We start from the raw sequence: 15,313 nt of genomic DNA, 5'->3' as shown, positions 1-15,313 counted from the left end.
GAAACTGATGTCTGTGATCAGTTCAGCTGTAATTCTGGGATACTCTGAGCCGCACCTAGAGACTGGCAACTCAACCTCTACCTAAATAGAATTTATCAGTGTACACTGGGTATGACGGCCACGTGCACAGCCACCAGCATACCATATGCACACGCTCAAATGTATCAAAGATGTTAATGAGAAAAAGCAGAAAGGGAGTTTGTCTAGGTTTTTTAGATTGACATAAAGCAGAAAGGGTACATTAGGCCAACAGGAAGCATATATTCATGAAAAAGTGGCATTTGGGAGTACTAATGCTTGTTGCCTCTGTATACATTGCAAAACCATATTTATACAATTAAAGAGGAAAGTAGGGTTGCAGTTATCTATAACTGTTGTTCATTGAGTGGAGTTCTGGGCAAGCATACATTGGGCTCTGCATGCGCACAGTCCCCAACGTGGGACTGCACAGAAGCCACGAAAATGCATATGGAGTGCAGGAGATTCGTGGAAACAGTCTGTGTAATAAGGGATCTAGAACACAGTAGAACAGGGAACAAGAAACTCTGTTGCAAGGATAAAGGCTCTGGAATTCAGAATATGGAGCAGAACCCAAAAACATGAGCTTCAAAGGAAAGCTAGAGGAGATGCTATCACTTCTCCCCAAATTTCATCAATGAAAATGTTGAATCACAAATGTTTCCATGTTGACAAGTTATTCTGATTGTTCTTGCAGTCACCCGTCTTGCTTAAAAGGTTTTGTAAATGTTCATGGACAGAAGTGATGCACTCCCCTTTGGAAACACCAAAATAAAATCATGCTAGATGGTAACTAATGAGAGGAGGTGGGGTTGTTATGGTCTATTGCGTGCTCCATCCAACACTGTTCAGATTTTGAGTGTATTTTGTCTCATTTGTCTATTTTGGACAATAGAGATAAGATTAGGTATTTTGTTGGCATACCATTCAATCCACTGTCCAACACTTTTCCTGTCTAAGCTGATCTCAAAAGCTGATGTTCAGTTAGGGTTGCTAGCTCCAAGTTGGGAAATTCCTGGAGATCTGGAGGGTAAAACCTGGAGAAAGTGGGGTTTGGGGAGGGAAAAGACCTTGGCATGGCATAATTCCATAGAGTCCACCCCCCAAAATAGCCATTTTCTCCAGGTGAATCTGGAGACCAGTTGTAATTCCGGGAGAACTCCAGCCACCACTTGGAAGCTGGCAACCCTATGTTCAGTGTTTCCCCTTGGTTCATATGCTGGGGAATTTGAACATGCATGTTGAGCCCCACTTGTCTGTAGCAGTTCAGGACTCCATGACGACTATAACAGCTCTGGGTCTGTCTCAAGTTACCTCAGACTGATCAAACTAAGCAGAGCATACACACATTCTGGTTTTGTCTTTTGGTCTGGAAAATGATGACTTCAGAACGGAGGAACGATCAATCATTTCTTGGTCATAGGTCATTTTCTATTAATGTTTAGACTTGTAGGGTCTTTGCAGAGATGGGAAGCATGTTAAGATGGTCTATCTCTGAAGACTGACCCAAAATAGTTTCCTAAGGGCTCCAAGGGATTTTCCAGTAGATATATGGCTGTCAGCCCTCTTGAAGCCCTGATCAATTTCCGGAATCGGTAAATAGTCCAAGCAGTGCCCCCTCCAGCACAGACTCCACTGTTCCATCAAGGAACTGGGACAATGAAATCGAACAGATGACAGCAAAGCAGTGGTGGCAGAAAACTAAGGTTGCCTCTGAGAGGGTATAAGCTCCAGCCTGCTCCAGCACCATTGTAACTGCTGAATGTCACCTAGTGAAGCTTTTCCAAGTACTACTCAATATGAGCTCACAGGAGATGGAAGGAGCGATTTCAATATCTCGCTGTCACCAATTAGCTAACCAATGTGCCAATAAGATTGTTGGCATCTGCTGTGATTTGGACACAACATTAAATCAGTGGGCATGCTGGTTGACACCAAAGCTTTCACTTGTTCAGATTTCAAAGATATTTTCAGTTTGTTCACCCCAAGGACGTTGCCAAGGGGAGGCAACCACTAAGGCAAGGTGAGGCAACCTTGACCTTCCTAGTTGCTGAAAGCAGGCTGAAGTAGGGAACCCATTTCCCCGTTGGGGGCAAGGGATCCCCTGCTTTCACCAGGCTGGCGGGGAGGAAAGGTACGAGAACGGGACTCCTCGGCATGCTCCTGGGATGGTGCAGTGATGGCACTTTGAGGCGGCACATCATCGTGCCTCTTCAAAAGCGCTCCCGCACTTTGCAGAGGGTTGATTTGGGCCCCAGACAGGCCAAATTGGGCCTGTTTGGAGCCCAAATTGGCCTGCTGCAAAAACACGCACAACCCTCCATGCCTGCATGATGACATCATTTCCCGAAAGTGAAGTCATCGCATAGGAACAGGGGTCCATGTGCACAAAAAACATGGTAGGAGCAGGGAAAAGGTAAGCAACGGGTCCTCCTCTTTCTGCTGAAAGGGTAAGGGGACCAGGCAACCCTTGGCTGAAGGGTAGAGGTATGTCTGTTTGAATAGTATTTATTTAAAACATTTCTAGCCAAACATTTCCCTCATCTTTCACAAAGGACCTGAGCTGAGTCTACGGTTATCCACTCTAGATTTGGCCTGGAGATTTGGGAGTTGAGCCTGGAGAGAGGGGGATTTGCTGGGACAGACATCAGGGGAGTATCGTGCTGTAGAGTCTACCCTCCAAAGCAGCTATTTTTCCCAGAGGAACTGATCTCTGTAGTCTGGAGGATCAGTTGTAATTCTGGGAGATCTCCAGGCCCCAACTGGAGGTTGGGAACCCTAGAAGAGTTGTAAAATGCAATGAAGGGGCAGGGGATAGTTCCAGCTTAAGTTAAGAGACTGTAATATGGCCTCTCCTGGGGTGCGATTGGGGGAATCTTCCCTAGATTTCTCTGATTCTAACATCTGCAGACCAGTTTCTAATATTCCATTTCTTGGCGATTGAGCAACAGGTGGCCTGTCTAGAGATTCTTGGATGAAACTGATCATCTATACTATTCAATCTAGCTCGAGATGAACAAATTTAACAGATTATTTACTTCATTTCACTTTCCCTTCTTGGAAATCCATTCATACTAACCACTTTTTTCTTGGAAGCAATAAAACCTCTTACCAAGTACCGACATGTTTAAGATTGCAGCCGAAGGCATGTCACGTACATTAACCTAAACTTCTTTTCCACACAGAGCAGAGAAAGTCTTCCATTTTGGGAGAACGGCACTGGGAGAAGAGAGGCCTGGCAGAATGGATGGCATGGCTATGACAACGAGCTCATGGACATGAGAGGGTTTTTCCTTGCATATGGCCCAGGTAGGCCAACTAGGGAAAGAATCGTCATCCTAAAACCCTTGTTGCCTTCTCACTTATAACAGCCACACAGATTCTGGGTTGAATCCAGCAGTTTTTTCAATCAATCTCACCCAATTCTCAATACTACCCACCCCATCCCACATGATTTTTATCCAGGCACGTCTCATGATTGTCACCGTAGCCCTTTTGGGTGCCAGAAAAGCTGGTTGGATCCAACTCACTGCGCTGTGTTAATCACATATCGGTTATTATGTAATTCAACATGCAAGAGAAGGTTCAGTCTGTCCATTAGAATAAAGGAAGCAGACAACATTATTGACTTTTAACCACCACACCTGGTTTCCCTTTCCTGGTAAAATAACCTTTCATTTGCTTTCTCAGCCTAATGACCGGTGAACTTGAGACATAGGTTGGGTTTATAAGGCTGGGGTCACAGAGATGAGATTTGGCTCAATTCTGCCCAAGGCTGTTGCAGCCAGGCAAGGAGGGAAGCATATTCAGCAGCAAGCCGAGTGGTTATTGTGGGATCCGTCTGCCTGGACTGAGATGCTAATGAGGAAAGTAGGAGAAGCATCAAGCGGCAATCTGGGATAAAGGATCAGGTGTTGTTTGATCGAAGGGACAAACGGGGGTTAGAAAATGATAAAACAGAGAATGCAGAAGCACAATGCAGCAATATGGCTTGACGGCTCTGAAAGTGTCTGGCCCTTGGCTGAGAGAAGCTGTGTAATTGTTGCACTACAGCAAAATAATCCCGCTGCAAATGATGGCTATTGTGCAATGCCAGCGCCGTATCCAACCAGGTGTGGATGCAAAACCCAATCAGCTCCTGGGTGTGGGAGGACCTGCCACGTGTATGTGGATTCTGAGATAACCCTGCAACAGAGGGCAGGCTCACAGAACCAGCCGACCAGCCACTTGTGACCCCTTCTACATGGCCAGCGTTCCATGTGGCCTGGTCATGTTCAAATCAGTGTCATGCACAGGATGGCATACTGTGCCACACGAGATGAACATTTAAAAGCTTGTTTTTATTTCTCATCTTATCTTGCTTCCTTAGATACCAGGCTTCCTGTAGAGGTTAGGCAAACTGTCAAACCCTGGAACAGTGATATTTATTTAGCCTGCCTGCCGTGAATACTACCCGTCTAAAATGCCTCATTGTCATTTCCCCCCTGCAGATTTCAAGTCTAATTTCAGAGCAGCTCCAATCAGATCGGTGGATGTTTATAATGTTATGTGCAAAGTGGCAGGAATACAGCCACTGCCGAACAATGGATCCTGGTCCAGAGTGGAGTGTATGTTAAAAAATAATGCTAGTTTGGCACGGTCCTTCCAGTGGAGCAGCTCTGTGCTGGCACTCATTCTGTTTACGTTGTTTGTATAACACATCTGATTACTCTGGTCCCAGTACAATGTCAGCCAGTGTATCCAGTTTTTCCCCCCATTTCATAATCTGAATAGCAACATTAACAGAATGCTGCCTAGAGAAAACTATACGTATTCATCTCTTTTAAAAAAAAAACAAAAAACAAGCGTGGCTCCAGATTTTGTCTGGTGTAAGAAGAAAACTTCAGTGTGCTCCTCCTTTCGGGAAGAACCGTGTGCATTATGCAAGATGGAAAAAATGGAGAATCGCCTTCAATTTTACTTGTTTCCTGGTGTGCCAGCAAACTCCAAGGGACCCAGCCAAAGTTCAAAAGCCATCATCACAATGCAATAAAACCCGTATCAGAACTAGGGAATCTCTTCCCTTCTCCTCCTCTTCCTCCAGCAGCCTTTCTGGCCTTGCATGCATTGCTATGGAAATAATTTTGGGAGATTATGCAATCACTCCCCCTTTCTCGTTTCCCTCCACATCACTATTCATTTTTTTATACGTTCATGGCAATTCCTTTCAAAGCTGAAGAATTTGACACTTCATCTGTAGAGGTTTACACAGGAGAAAGTCCCACTGATTTTGTTTTAGGATCTAGGTTCCACTTTGCACACATATCCTGGCATGCTAGCTGCCTCCATATCGGTTTCACAAACCATGTACGTCCATCTCCTGTTCTCTCATGTTAAATACTTTAAGCTGTAAGATTGTATTTAGTTTCATTTTTGAAAACTTTTCCAATGAAAAATACAATATATTCCCTATTATTTAGATCCCATTCAGCCAAGTTTAAAAAGCTGTTTTCAATTTAATTGAGTGCCTGAGCAACCATATATAATGAGCTCTTCTTTATATAAATAAGGTTGCACTGTCTATAGAAAACAGATACCAGGCCCTTCCATCACTCAGCCCATCTACTGCCTTAAGGAGTTTGAAATAGCTTTTTGGATGGTGAATTTTTTTAGAAACTTCAGAAAGTGAATATTCACAAAGATCATACTTCTGGCTGCTTTTATAGATGTTTTGACTACCAGGGATATCTCACACATAAACATAAATATTAAACCTGACAGGAGAGTTCTGTAATAACTAGTAAACATTTATGCATTTTTTAAAAATTCAAGAGAACCATTGAATCAATTAGAAGGAAAAACACATGAAATAAATGTAGTGTTTTGTTATCAGGCTATTGAATGGAATTTAGTTTTTTCTAAGCCCTTGGAGTAATTGGGAAACAAGCATCAACTATTTAGAGGCATTAAAAGACCAGGCTGTATAGCCCCAGCCCTTTCGTTACACTTTCATTTAAAAAATATCGTAACTCAAAACACAATTAAATTACTGAATTAAAAGATTCACTTTTAAACCAACACACAAACAAGAGGAAAAACCCAGGATGTGCAAATAGTATAGGAATATTCTTCTAAAAGAAAAGTTTCAGTATATGTTTTCCTCTGTCTTACATTGCTCTTGGATCCCAAAACTCATTAAGTATTTTGGTTCTTTTTAAATATTATGCAAATAAAGAATTTAAAAAAACCTCTATTCATAGTAACTGAGTTATCCCAGTTAGCACCAATGCAAGAGTTTTGAACTGAGCCATTATTGTATGCATACAGAGAAGTGCTTTTTATTGAGTGAGTCTGGGCTTATTGCACAGTTATTGTGGGACAGTTGTAAGGATTTATCCAATTTAATAAGGGCTTTGTGAAAATATATGCACAAATATATACCTCACTAGTGCACCCCACCCCAACTTTAGGCATTCATGAGGAAACAGAGAAGTGGTTATTCTTGAGACTGACCATCTTCTGGAGAACTGAAATTTATTTATGTACTATTTCAATGTTTTTGTATTGATTTGTATTCTTTTTACGGATAAATCATGTATTGTGTAATTTGTGTTATCACATCTTTTCCTGTATAGGCTGCAAATGGATGTGTTTTAAAATGATGAATAGGATGGGTGGGGGAGGGTCTTTAAGTTTGCGGCAAAAAGAATGATTAAAGTGAATTATTCAAAATATGTGACAAGATTTTTATATGCCTCATGCTTTTTTGTAAGTACTATGCAATTATAAAAACCACCAAGCACTTGACTTGGCTTATCGATTGCTACGTCAGGGCAGCCAACTTGCCCTATTGGTCTAGCAGGTTGACCTACTTTTGATTTGAAAAAAATTGCTACATGAGTGAGGACAGACAGCAGAATCCAGCAACGTTTGGAGGGTCAGGAAAGAGAATAAATAGCAAATACTTACTATTCCTTCCCATAGATAGTGTAGGCAGGTACTGGAAGCTGAACAATCCTCACAGCTGCCGCTCCCACACTGAGGAAAATTGTTGTCCCTCAGCGCCTGCTGGAGTGCCAGTGGGCGTATGGCAACCCTACTATGTGCCGTCCTGCTGCTCCACTCAGCATGCTTGCAAAGAGATGTAGGGTGGGGGTATCCCCTTGCTTTCTTCACGTGTACTAGCAGCAGGTGCTTGCAAAAAGCAAGGTGGTGCTGTTACAGACATCTGTTCTAAATCCTTTGATTAGGATATTCAGCAGATCATAGGCTCTTTCCACACATCCTTAAAGGGACAGACCCCCTCACCAAACGATGGCAGTTTTCCCCTTGACATCTCTGTTTTCAAAACGGTTCTAGGCTGTTTGGCTTCTGTTTTCTCGGCGCCTTTTCTGGGAGTACATTATCCTGCAGTCCCAGAAAAGGCACTGAAAAAACAGAAGCCAAACAGCCTGCAACCATTTTGAAAATGGAGATCAAGGGGAATCTGGAATCTGGGGAAAAGCTGCCAGTGTTCGGTGAGGGGGCTGTTCCTTTAAGGATGTGCAGAAAGGGCCATAGTCATGTTTAATCCAAAGGCAAAAAATTGAGCCAGTCAGTAGCCTGACAGAATCATATCGCCACCTATGGTATGTTCCCACCATCCCAGCTGTATTCTGATTAGCAGTACATTTTGAGCCCAAAACTACAGACCACAACACACAATGCAGTATTACAATTGCTCTGTGGCTGGCATGCTGGTCTGAAATGCCACGATTGGGGAGTGTCTCACTAGCATGATAATCTTTTGAAAATCAAGGGCTCCTCAACCTTTTGGAGTCTGTGAGGGCGCCTTTGGAATCCTGACACAGCGTGGGGGCATGGCCACAAAAAGGCTGCTGCAGGAGGTGGAGTCAGCCAAGAAAATGGTTGTCGCAGCTTATATTCAGTTACACAGTGAACGTTCTTGTGAAGTGGTGGCAGCTACTGCCAAAGCAACATTTTATAACATCTGCCCAGCCAAACAAACTTCCAATGGTCAATTAAAAGCCCTTGTGGACAAAAGCCCCACCTAGCCCCACCCACTTCATAAAAACTCTTCATGGGTACCAGGAAAGGTGCCAGCAGCCCCCCTGTACAAATCCAATACTGGCAACTTATTGTAAAGGACACCCAGTAGCCATCAGATACTAGCATCTGTGGGATTTTAAACGGCAGTTCTCTCAGGTGAATAAACAATGAAATATTTTCAAGCCCTTACCAAATCCTAGGCTTGCCAGCCCCCCACCCAGGGTGGGGAATCCCTTGCCCCTGCCTGCTGTCCCTGGCCGCACTCACCTGACCGGCGGGTGGAGGGAGACACGGTGGAGAGGCGCCCTCCCGTAATCCCCCATCACACTGGAAAATCATTTTCCACTGCAATGGGGAAACTGCGGGTTACTCTGAGGCCCAATTCATTCAAAATTGCCAGTTCTGATGTAATTTTTAATGAATTGAGCCTTGGCACAACCTGCAGCTCCTCCATTGTGCCAGAAAATGATGTCATTTTCCCTGGGGGACCTGGCAAATCCCCATTGAAATCTAAGCACTAAGCTCTTTGTCACTTGAAAAACAAAATTAAAAGGTTTTTATTTATATTTTTCTCTTTGACCATGAAAACCACACTGCACACCCCTCATTTCAAAATGTAGTGCGTATTTTATGGCAGAAAATATGCTTTAGGTTGAAGCATCGAAGAAAAACAGGACGTTTCTCTTCCCTATACCATAAAGCTCACAGGCCATTATTAATTAGCTCAGAGCTCCCTCTTCTGGCCTTACCTAGGATTGCCTTTCTATATTTAAAGTAAAATGTGTAATAGAAAGTCTCTCTCAGAATGTTTGTTTACACATATGCAAAAAGAAACTGCGTATTTTTCATAAATGCAATAAGAAAAGCCATCTTTTGTAAGGTACAGTACTTATTATTCAAGTCTTACGGTTGCCAGCCTCCAGGTGGTTGGAGATCTTCTAAAATTACAACTTATTTCCAGGCCATAGAGATCAGTTCCCCTGGAGAAAATGGCTGCTTTGGAGGGTGGACTCTACGGCATTGTTCCCCACTGCAGTCCCTCCCCTTCCCCAGCCCAACCCTCTTCAGGCTCCACCCTCCAGGTAATTCCCAACATGGAACTGGCAACGGTAGTTTTTACGTCTGTTAATGGCAGAAAGCAATTTGGATGCCAAAGAGCATTGTATAACCCTGAAAGCTGTTGTTTAAACACACCAACCTACAGCAACACCAGATAAACACAGAGAGAAATCATTCATGGCACCATTTGGTTTTCAATTTTTTAAAAAAACATGATTTATTTCTTTATTTCTCTTTTCTTCAAAAATGTGAACTTAAGAAACCAACACACTACTTAGATGGCCTGAAAAGATTTCCCCTGGAAGTCTGCAATAGGAAAGCTGAGGCCTGTATGGGTGCTTATAACAGAGTAAGTATATCCACTTTTTGGTTTCAGTGCTTCATATTTAAGAAGTTGGTAAGAAGGGACACGTGCTTTTCTATCCAGGGTACTATTTCAGCTTTCTGAAAAGATAAATGTGTCATTTGAATCCAACCCATTTTCAGATTCCTTCCCAGACTTTTCAAACAGGGAACTATTGGCTTCAGCGTCATATCCACCGTAATCTGAACTGCCAAGAATATTGGAGATGGTGTCATCTGATCAAGTCCAGATGGAAGCCTGCTTGCCTTTCTAGCATGGAGAAAAGTGGTCATTAAAGAGTACATACATCTCCAAACTGAAAATATAAGTTGACTGGAAAGTAGCCTGATAATGAATGAAAAAGGAAAGTTGGCTTACTCAGAGCTGGGGGTCGGGGGAGAGAGGCCACCAGGAATGAAACCAGAGACAACACTAGTCAGTCACATGAACAATTCATCCGAAGAAGGGAGCTTTGAGTCACGAAAGCTTTTACCCTGAAAATCTTGTTGGTCTTTAAGGAGTCTCTGGAGTCAAATATTGATGAACATTTCAGTTGCTTTATATTTAACATTTATCTCACTCATAGCGCCACAGTCTACTGTGTACATGGCAAAGCACAGGAAGAGGCCACAGGCTTTCATACCCTCACCCAGGGCTGTTTTTCTGGGGAAAGAGGTGGTGGAACTCAGAGCGGGACCACAAGTGACGCCTGACACAGGCTGGACACTAGTCAGCTTCCCTCAAGTTTTGATGGGAAATGTAGGCATTCTGGTCTTGCAGCTTGGCTCTCCGACTGCTGTCCAATGGACTTTTCAACTGTCACTTGTCCAACATTCCGCCAAGCTGCCTACATTTCCCATCAAAACTTGAGGGAAGCTGGCAAGTGTCCAACCTGTGTCAGGCGTCACTTGTGGTCCCGCTCTCAGTGGTGGAACTCAGGACTGCACAATGACGTCACTTTGGGTCAGCTGGAACAAGGGGGGAGTTTTTTAAAGTTTAAATCACCCTCGGCGAAAATGGTCACATGGCTGGTGGCCCTGCCCCCTGATCTCCAGACAGAGGAGTGGCGTGGAGGGCAATCTAAACTCCCCTCTGTCTGGAGATCAGGGGGCGGGGCCACCAGCCATGTGACCATTTTCAAGAGGTGCCGGAACTCCGTTCCACCGCATCCCCGCTGAAAAAAAGCCCCACCCCACTTCATATAGAACCCTGAATGTGAAACAGTATATGTGTGCATGTGCTTACTTATATAGGTAAGATCCACTGAAGCAATTAGCCTACAGTGAGAATGGACTGGAAAAATATCACATAGGTGTGAGGAAAGAGGCCAGGTCCACTCACAAGACTTCCCAGTTATGGAACCCAGCTTTTTCATTTTAATTTAATGTGAAGATCAGTTTGCCTCAAAACATCCCACTGCTTTCTTGCAATATGAAAAAGAATTAAGTTGCCTTTTTTGTAACTGTCTCTTAATGAGCATGTATTCCTGAGCTAATGATCATCTAAACATTTTAGAATCTTGCACAAAAGAGAGGTGCTTTCAGGACTGGTGGTTTAGAAAAAAATCCATCTTAGAAATAGTAAAAATTAAAGGCCCTCCATAATGCCTACCCTCCCCACTTATCAAACTGTTTCCCTGAAGGTCTAAAGTGGTGGTGGAGAGTACCCTCAAGTCATAGCTGACTTATGGCGACCCCTGGTGGGGTTTTCATGGCAAGAGACTAAGAGAGATGCCTGCCTCTGTAGCCCTGGTCTTTGTTGGAGGCCTCCCATCCAATTACTAACCAAGGCCAACATAGCTTCTGAAATCTGACGAGATCAGGCTCACCTGGGCTATCTAAAGAATACTTATATATTTGAACATAGCCTCCTTCCCCCATTGATTTGTTCCTGTGTGCATGTACAACCGTTTATCATATTTATCCTGTCGGCATTTTATACAAGTTGATTTCAACCTGTAGGTCAACTGTACCAACAGCGCAACCCTAAGAACAGTTACTCCAGTCTAAGCCTGTTGAAACCAGTGGCCTTAGACTGGAGTAAATGCTACTTCTCCAACAGGTTAGCCATTTAACTGCATACAAAATGGTAGCACAACTGTTCCTTCACCATGTTTTTCTAAATCTTTCCTCTATCATATTATGTGGTGGAGAATGCTGTCAAGTCATAGCTGAGTGATGGCAACCCCTGGTGTGGTTTTCAAGGGAAGAGACTGTCAGAGGTGGTTTGCCATTGCCTGCCTCTGCAACCCTGGTCTTCCTTGGAGGCCTCCCAACAAATTACTAACAAGGTTGATGAGATCAGGCTTGCCTGGGCTATCCAGGGTTCGATCATATTACTCCTCTGCTTTTTGGAAATCTGTTTTCTAAGCAGTATTTCTTTCACTTGGCTCAACTCTTCTCTCACATTGGTCTCAAAGTCACCCATACTAGTGGCTTCTTATTATATTGTATATTTTTAACACCTCCTTTTTGAAAGAAACTACTGCTCTGCTCAGTCTAGCTCCTAGCGGGGTATTGTGCTGCTCACATCACTGAACAGTTAACGCTATCACTAGTGACAGAAGCTTTTAAAAGATTGTGTGTGTGTGTGTGTATGTGTGTGTGTGTGTGTGTGTGTGAGTGAGTGAGTGAGAGAGAGAGAGAGAGAGAGAGAGAGATTGAGATTTCAGGCAACCTTCTGACAGGTGATCCATGTTCAGTACCAACCCCCTCGAAAATGTCCCATGTGTCTCCCTCTAGATTGGTACCTAGTTGCAGATTTACAAAGAGGGTAAACTAGAAGGTGAACAAATCTGAAGTGCAGTTATTATGGCAAATCTCTGAACCATTCACAAGGCTAAACTGGTGGGAATAGTGAGAAATCCACAGAATTTCTTAAGGTATAATAATTCAAAATATAAACATCTTTGAGCATAGTTGTTAGTCAATAGAAATAGGGATAGTTTGCTAAGGCCAAGACTGCCAAAGGATAAGGATACTACAGGCCAAGCTACAAGTGACGAATGACACTTGAACGGCAAGTGAACAGACTCACGAGTATTCCTCCCTGAACAGGGAAGAATACACGTGAGTCTGTTCACTTGCCGTTCAAGTGTCATTCGTCACTTGTAGCTTGGCCCTATATCGCAATTCTGAGCCTCATACCAACTGGTGAACCTATTTGCTAAAAACCATCAACATCTGTACCGTGAAGGCAGCTCCTACTTCCAATTTGATGGAAGGACATTTTCCAGTATGAGGGGAAGGAGAACGACCCACCCACCAATAAACTTCATGACTCCATGACAGTTAATAGATTGAAGTAAGATCCAAAGGGAAAGGAGATCATTTTGAATGGTGACAGATCAGTATTGGTTGCATTACTGGGATAGCACAAGCCTGCGATCTGTGAACGATGGTTATCTTCTTTCATCAGCTGGTTGGGACCTTTGCTGCAGGCCTTCTGAACTCTGGAAGGGTTACCTAGAAAGACAAACAAAGCCACTTTAGCTAAATTCATCATAGTGTCAGAGCAGGACTGCCAGGAACCTCTGCATCTCTAGTTGATGGAGCAGCCCTGATGTAAATGGCCAAAGGTGATGAATGTAGTTTTTTAATGAATTACAGCTGCAGAGACTGAAATGTAATAAACAGAAGGAATAATTCTTTCTCCTTGTGCCTTTTCCCTACAGAAAACTGCCACCACTAAGCTATTGTTACCCATGTTGGGAATACATACGGGTACCATATAGGTACTGATAACTTCTCCCAACAAGGGTAAAAGAAACTTGAGGGGAAAGGGCGTCTCTGCTGTGCCACCCCAGTGGCTCCTTTAGTCCAGCATCCTGTTTCATGCAGGAAACAGGCCTTTGGCAAGCCACAGCGAGATCTCCTGCTGCTGATCCCCCACAGCGACTCACATCCAGAAGTGTTCTGTCTCTGAACATGGAATCCCATTTGATCACTGTGGCTAACCGCTATTCACAAGCAGGCATCTCATTTTCTCCTCCCCCACAACGTTTTATTTCCCTATGGCACCCCACAGCTTCTCCCCCCTTTTCCTGCTTCCTTCTCTCCTTCCCACCCACCTTTGTCTGCCCCGTCTTCACCTTTCACCTCCCTCTCAGGTAGCCTCTCCCCTGTGGCCCAGTTGCATGATGCAGGCTGAACCAGGTACAGTTGCATGGTGGGGTTAGGGGTACTTCACTTTCCCCTATAACACCTTCTCCGTACTATTTCCTCTTTCCCTCCTCCTGGCAGCCTCCATACCACTAAACAACTTACCTTTTATCAACTCCCCATCTTCACCTATATTTCTTAATTTACTTCATTTATATAGTGTTCTTCTCCGTAATGGAAACCCTAAGCAACTTACATCATTCTCCTTGCCTCCATATTATTCCCACAACAACCCTGAGAGGTGGGTTAGGTTGAAGAGCGTGTAACTGGATCAAAATCACTCAGTGAGCTTCCACAGCAGAGTGGTGGTTCGAACCTGGATCTCCCACATCCTACCCTAAAACTCTTAAACACTACTCCACACTGGCTTTTGCGGGAGAGGTGCTGTTGAACAGTAGCCATCAGCCAGGCCTGTGTGAGTCTGCAAACCATGTGGTATCATGTCTCCTGATAGTTGCTTCTGGGCCTGGCCCCAATGAGTCCTCCCTCAAGGGCCAAACCAGCTCTGGAAAGGGCCCTGCCTCTCCCCCTGCCTTTTACTGACAAAAAAACAACTCCAGAACACTGGCTCAACTATTATGGTTGCCTAGCAACAACCACTGAGGGCAACTGATTCTTAAAGCTACAGGTGCTCATGTTGTTGTTTTTTTAAAAAATGTATTTTTTCTAGATCTCTGATTTTTTTTGCAAACCAGGGGCATTTTTCAGGTGTGTAGGAAGATCTGTCTTGTCTGTTCATGGCTCCAGTCTCTGGATTTAAGTATTCTCAGATCAGGGCCACATGGCTATTAATATATAAGATGGAACTGTCCATGGATTTTCTTTTAAAGCACCTAAGTCATTAGCCATCACTGCAACCTGTGACAGTAAATTCCACACGTTACTGGTGCATTGTTAGAGGCTATGATATAGCATCTATTAGACTAGGGGGGGGGCATCAAGAACAGTGCCTTTATATGTTGCATCATCACCATTTTTCCTGTAAATGTGGCGAGCTGAAATCTTGGTTTCTTAGGCTGCCAGACTTTCTCTGCCTATAACGTACCTAAGCTTGTGCTACTCTAGACTCAAAACTTGCTCCTAAATCTCTGTAATTTGTCTTTTGTGTGAGGACCTTGTCTATCCCAGTGACTGCTCCCTTTCCAAATTCTGCTTGCTGCCTTAAACTTGAACCCTACCGTGACCATTCCTCATCTGGCTCTCAACTTTTGTTTTGGACTGAAGACTCAACCCTGTCTAGCTTCCTCGACACAGCGGCTTTTACTGCCAGTTCCCTTATTCCAGAGTTCAGCCAATCAGGGCCTGAACTGCACAGAAGCCTTATCGTAGCCCTGTTCACAAGTTACATTGATGGCATATACAATCAGTTTGCAGTATACAACTTTTCATATATTAGTTGTGTAATCCTCATGTTACATTCAATGCGTGCACGGCTGAACTTGTGATTGAAACTGTACGCTTATCCAGGTACTGGTTCTGTTTTATTTGTAAAGTGAACACGTTAGCTCTTTCTTACAAACAGGCGTACGGAAGTACATGCGGGATACTATGTGTATTCACTGAAATATGTGAACAGGGCTGGTATGTTAGCAACAAAGGAGCGAACAACAGTACAACTGGAAGAGAGCTTTGACCTCGTGTTTTAGGAACAAGATTGCAAAGAATAAGTTTTCGCTTTTATTAAGTTAGGCATTTTTATTTTTGG

General features: G+C 43.6%; 1 protein-coding gene across 1 annotated transcript in view; it reads left to right on the top strand.

Annotated features, from left to right (window-relative positions):
* ENPP6 (ectonucleotide pyrophosphatase/phosphodiesterase 6) overlaps nucleotides 1-6,698 on the top strand; it is a 43,232-nt gene extending 36,534 nt beyond the window's left edge. Inside the window, exons 7-8 of the mRNA XM_054990130.1 lie at nucleotides 3,204-3,327; nucleotides 4,509-6,698. Coding sequence (XP_054846105.1) covers nucleotides 3,204-3,327; nucleotides 4,509-4,714 — 330 coding nt within the window. The 3' untranslated portion in view covers nucleotides 4,715-6,698. The remainder of the gene's footprint in view (nucleotides 1-3,203; nucleotides 3,328-4,508) is intronic.
* The last annotated feature ends 8,615 nt before the right edge of the window (nucleotides 6,699-15,313 follow it).

Source organism: Eublepharis macularius, chromosome 10, assembly GCF_028583425.1.
Source record: "Eublepharis macularius isolate TG4126 chromosome 10, MPM_Emac_v1.0, whole genome shotgun sequence".
NCBI lineage: Eukaryota > Metazoa > Chordata > Lepidosauria > Squamata > Eublepharidae > Eublepharis > Eublepharis macularius.
The sequence above is the reverse complement of the archived record's forward strand: the minus strand, read 5'-3'. Positions and strand labels throughout refer to the sequence as shown.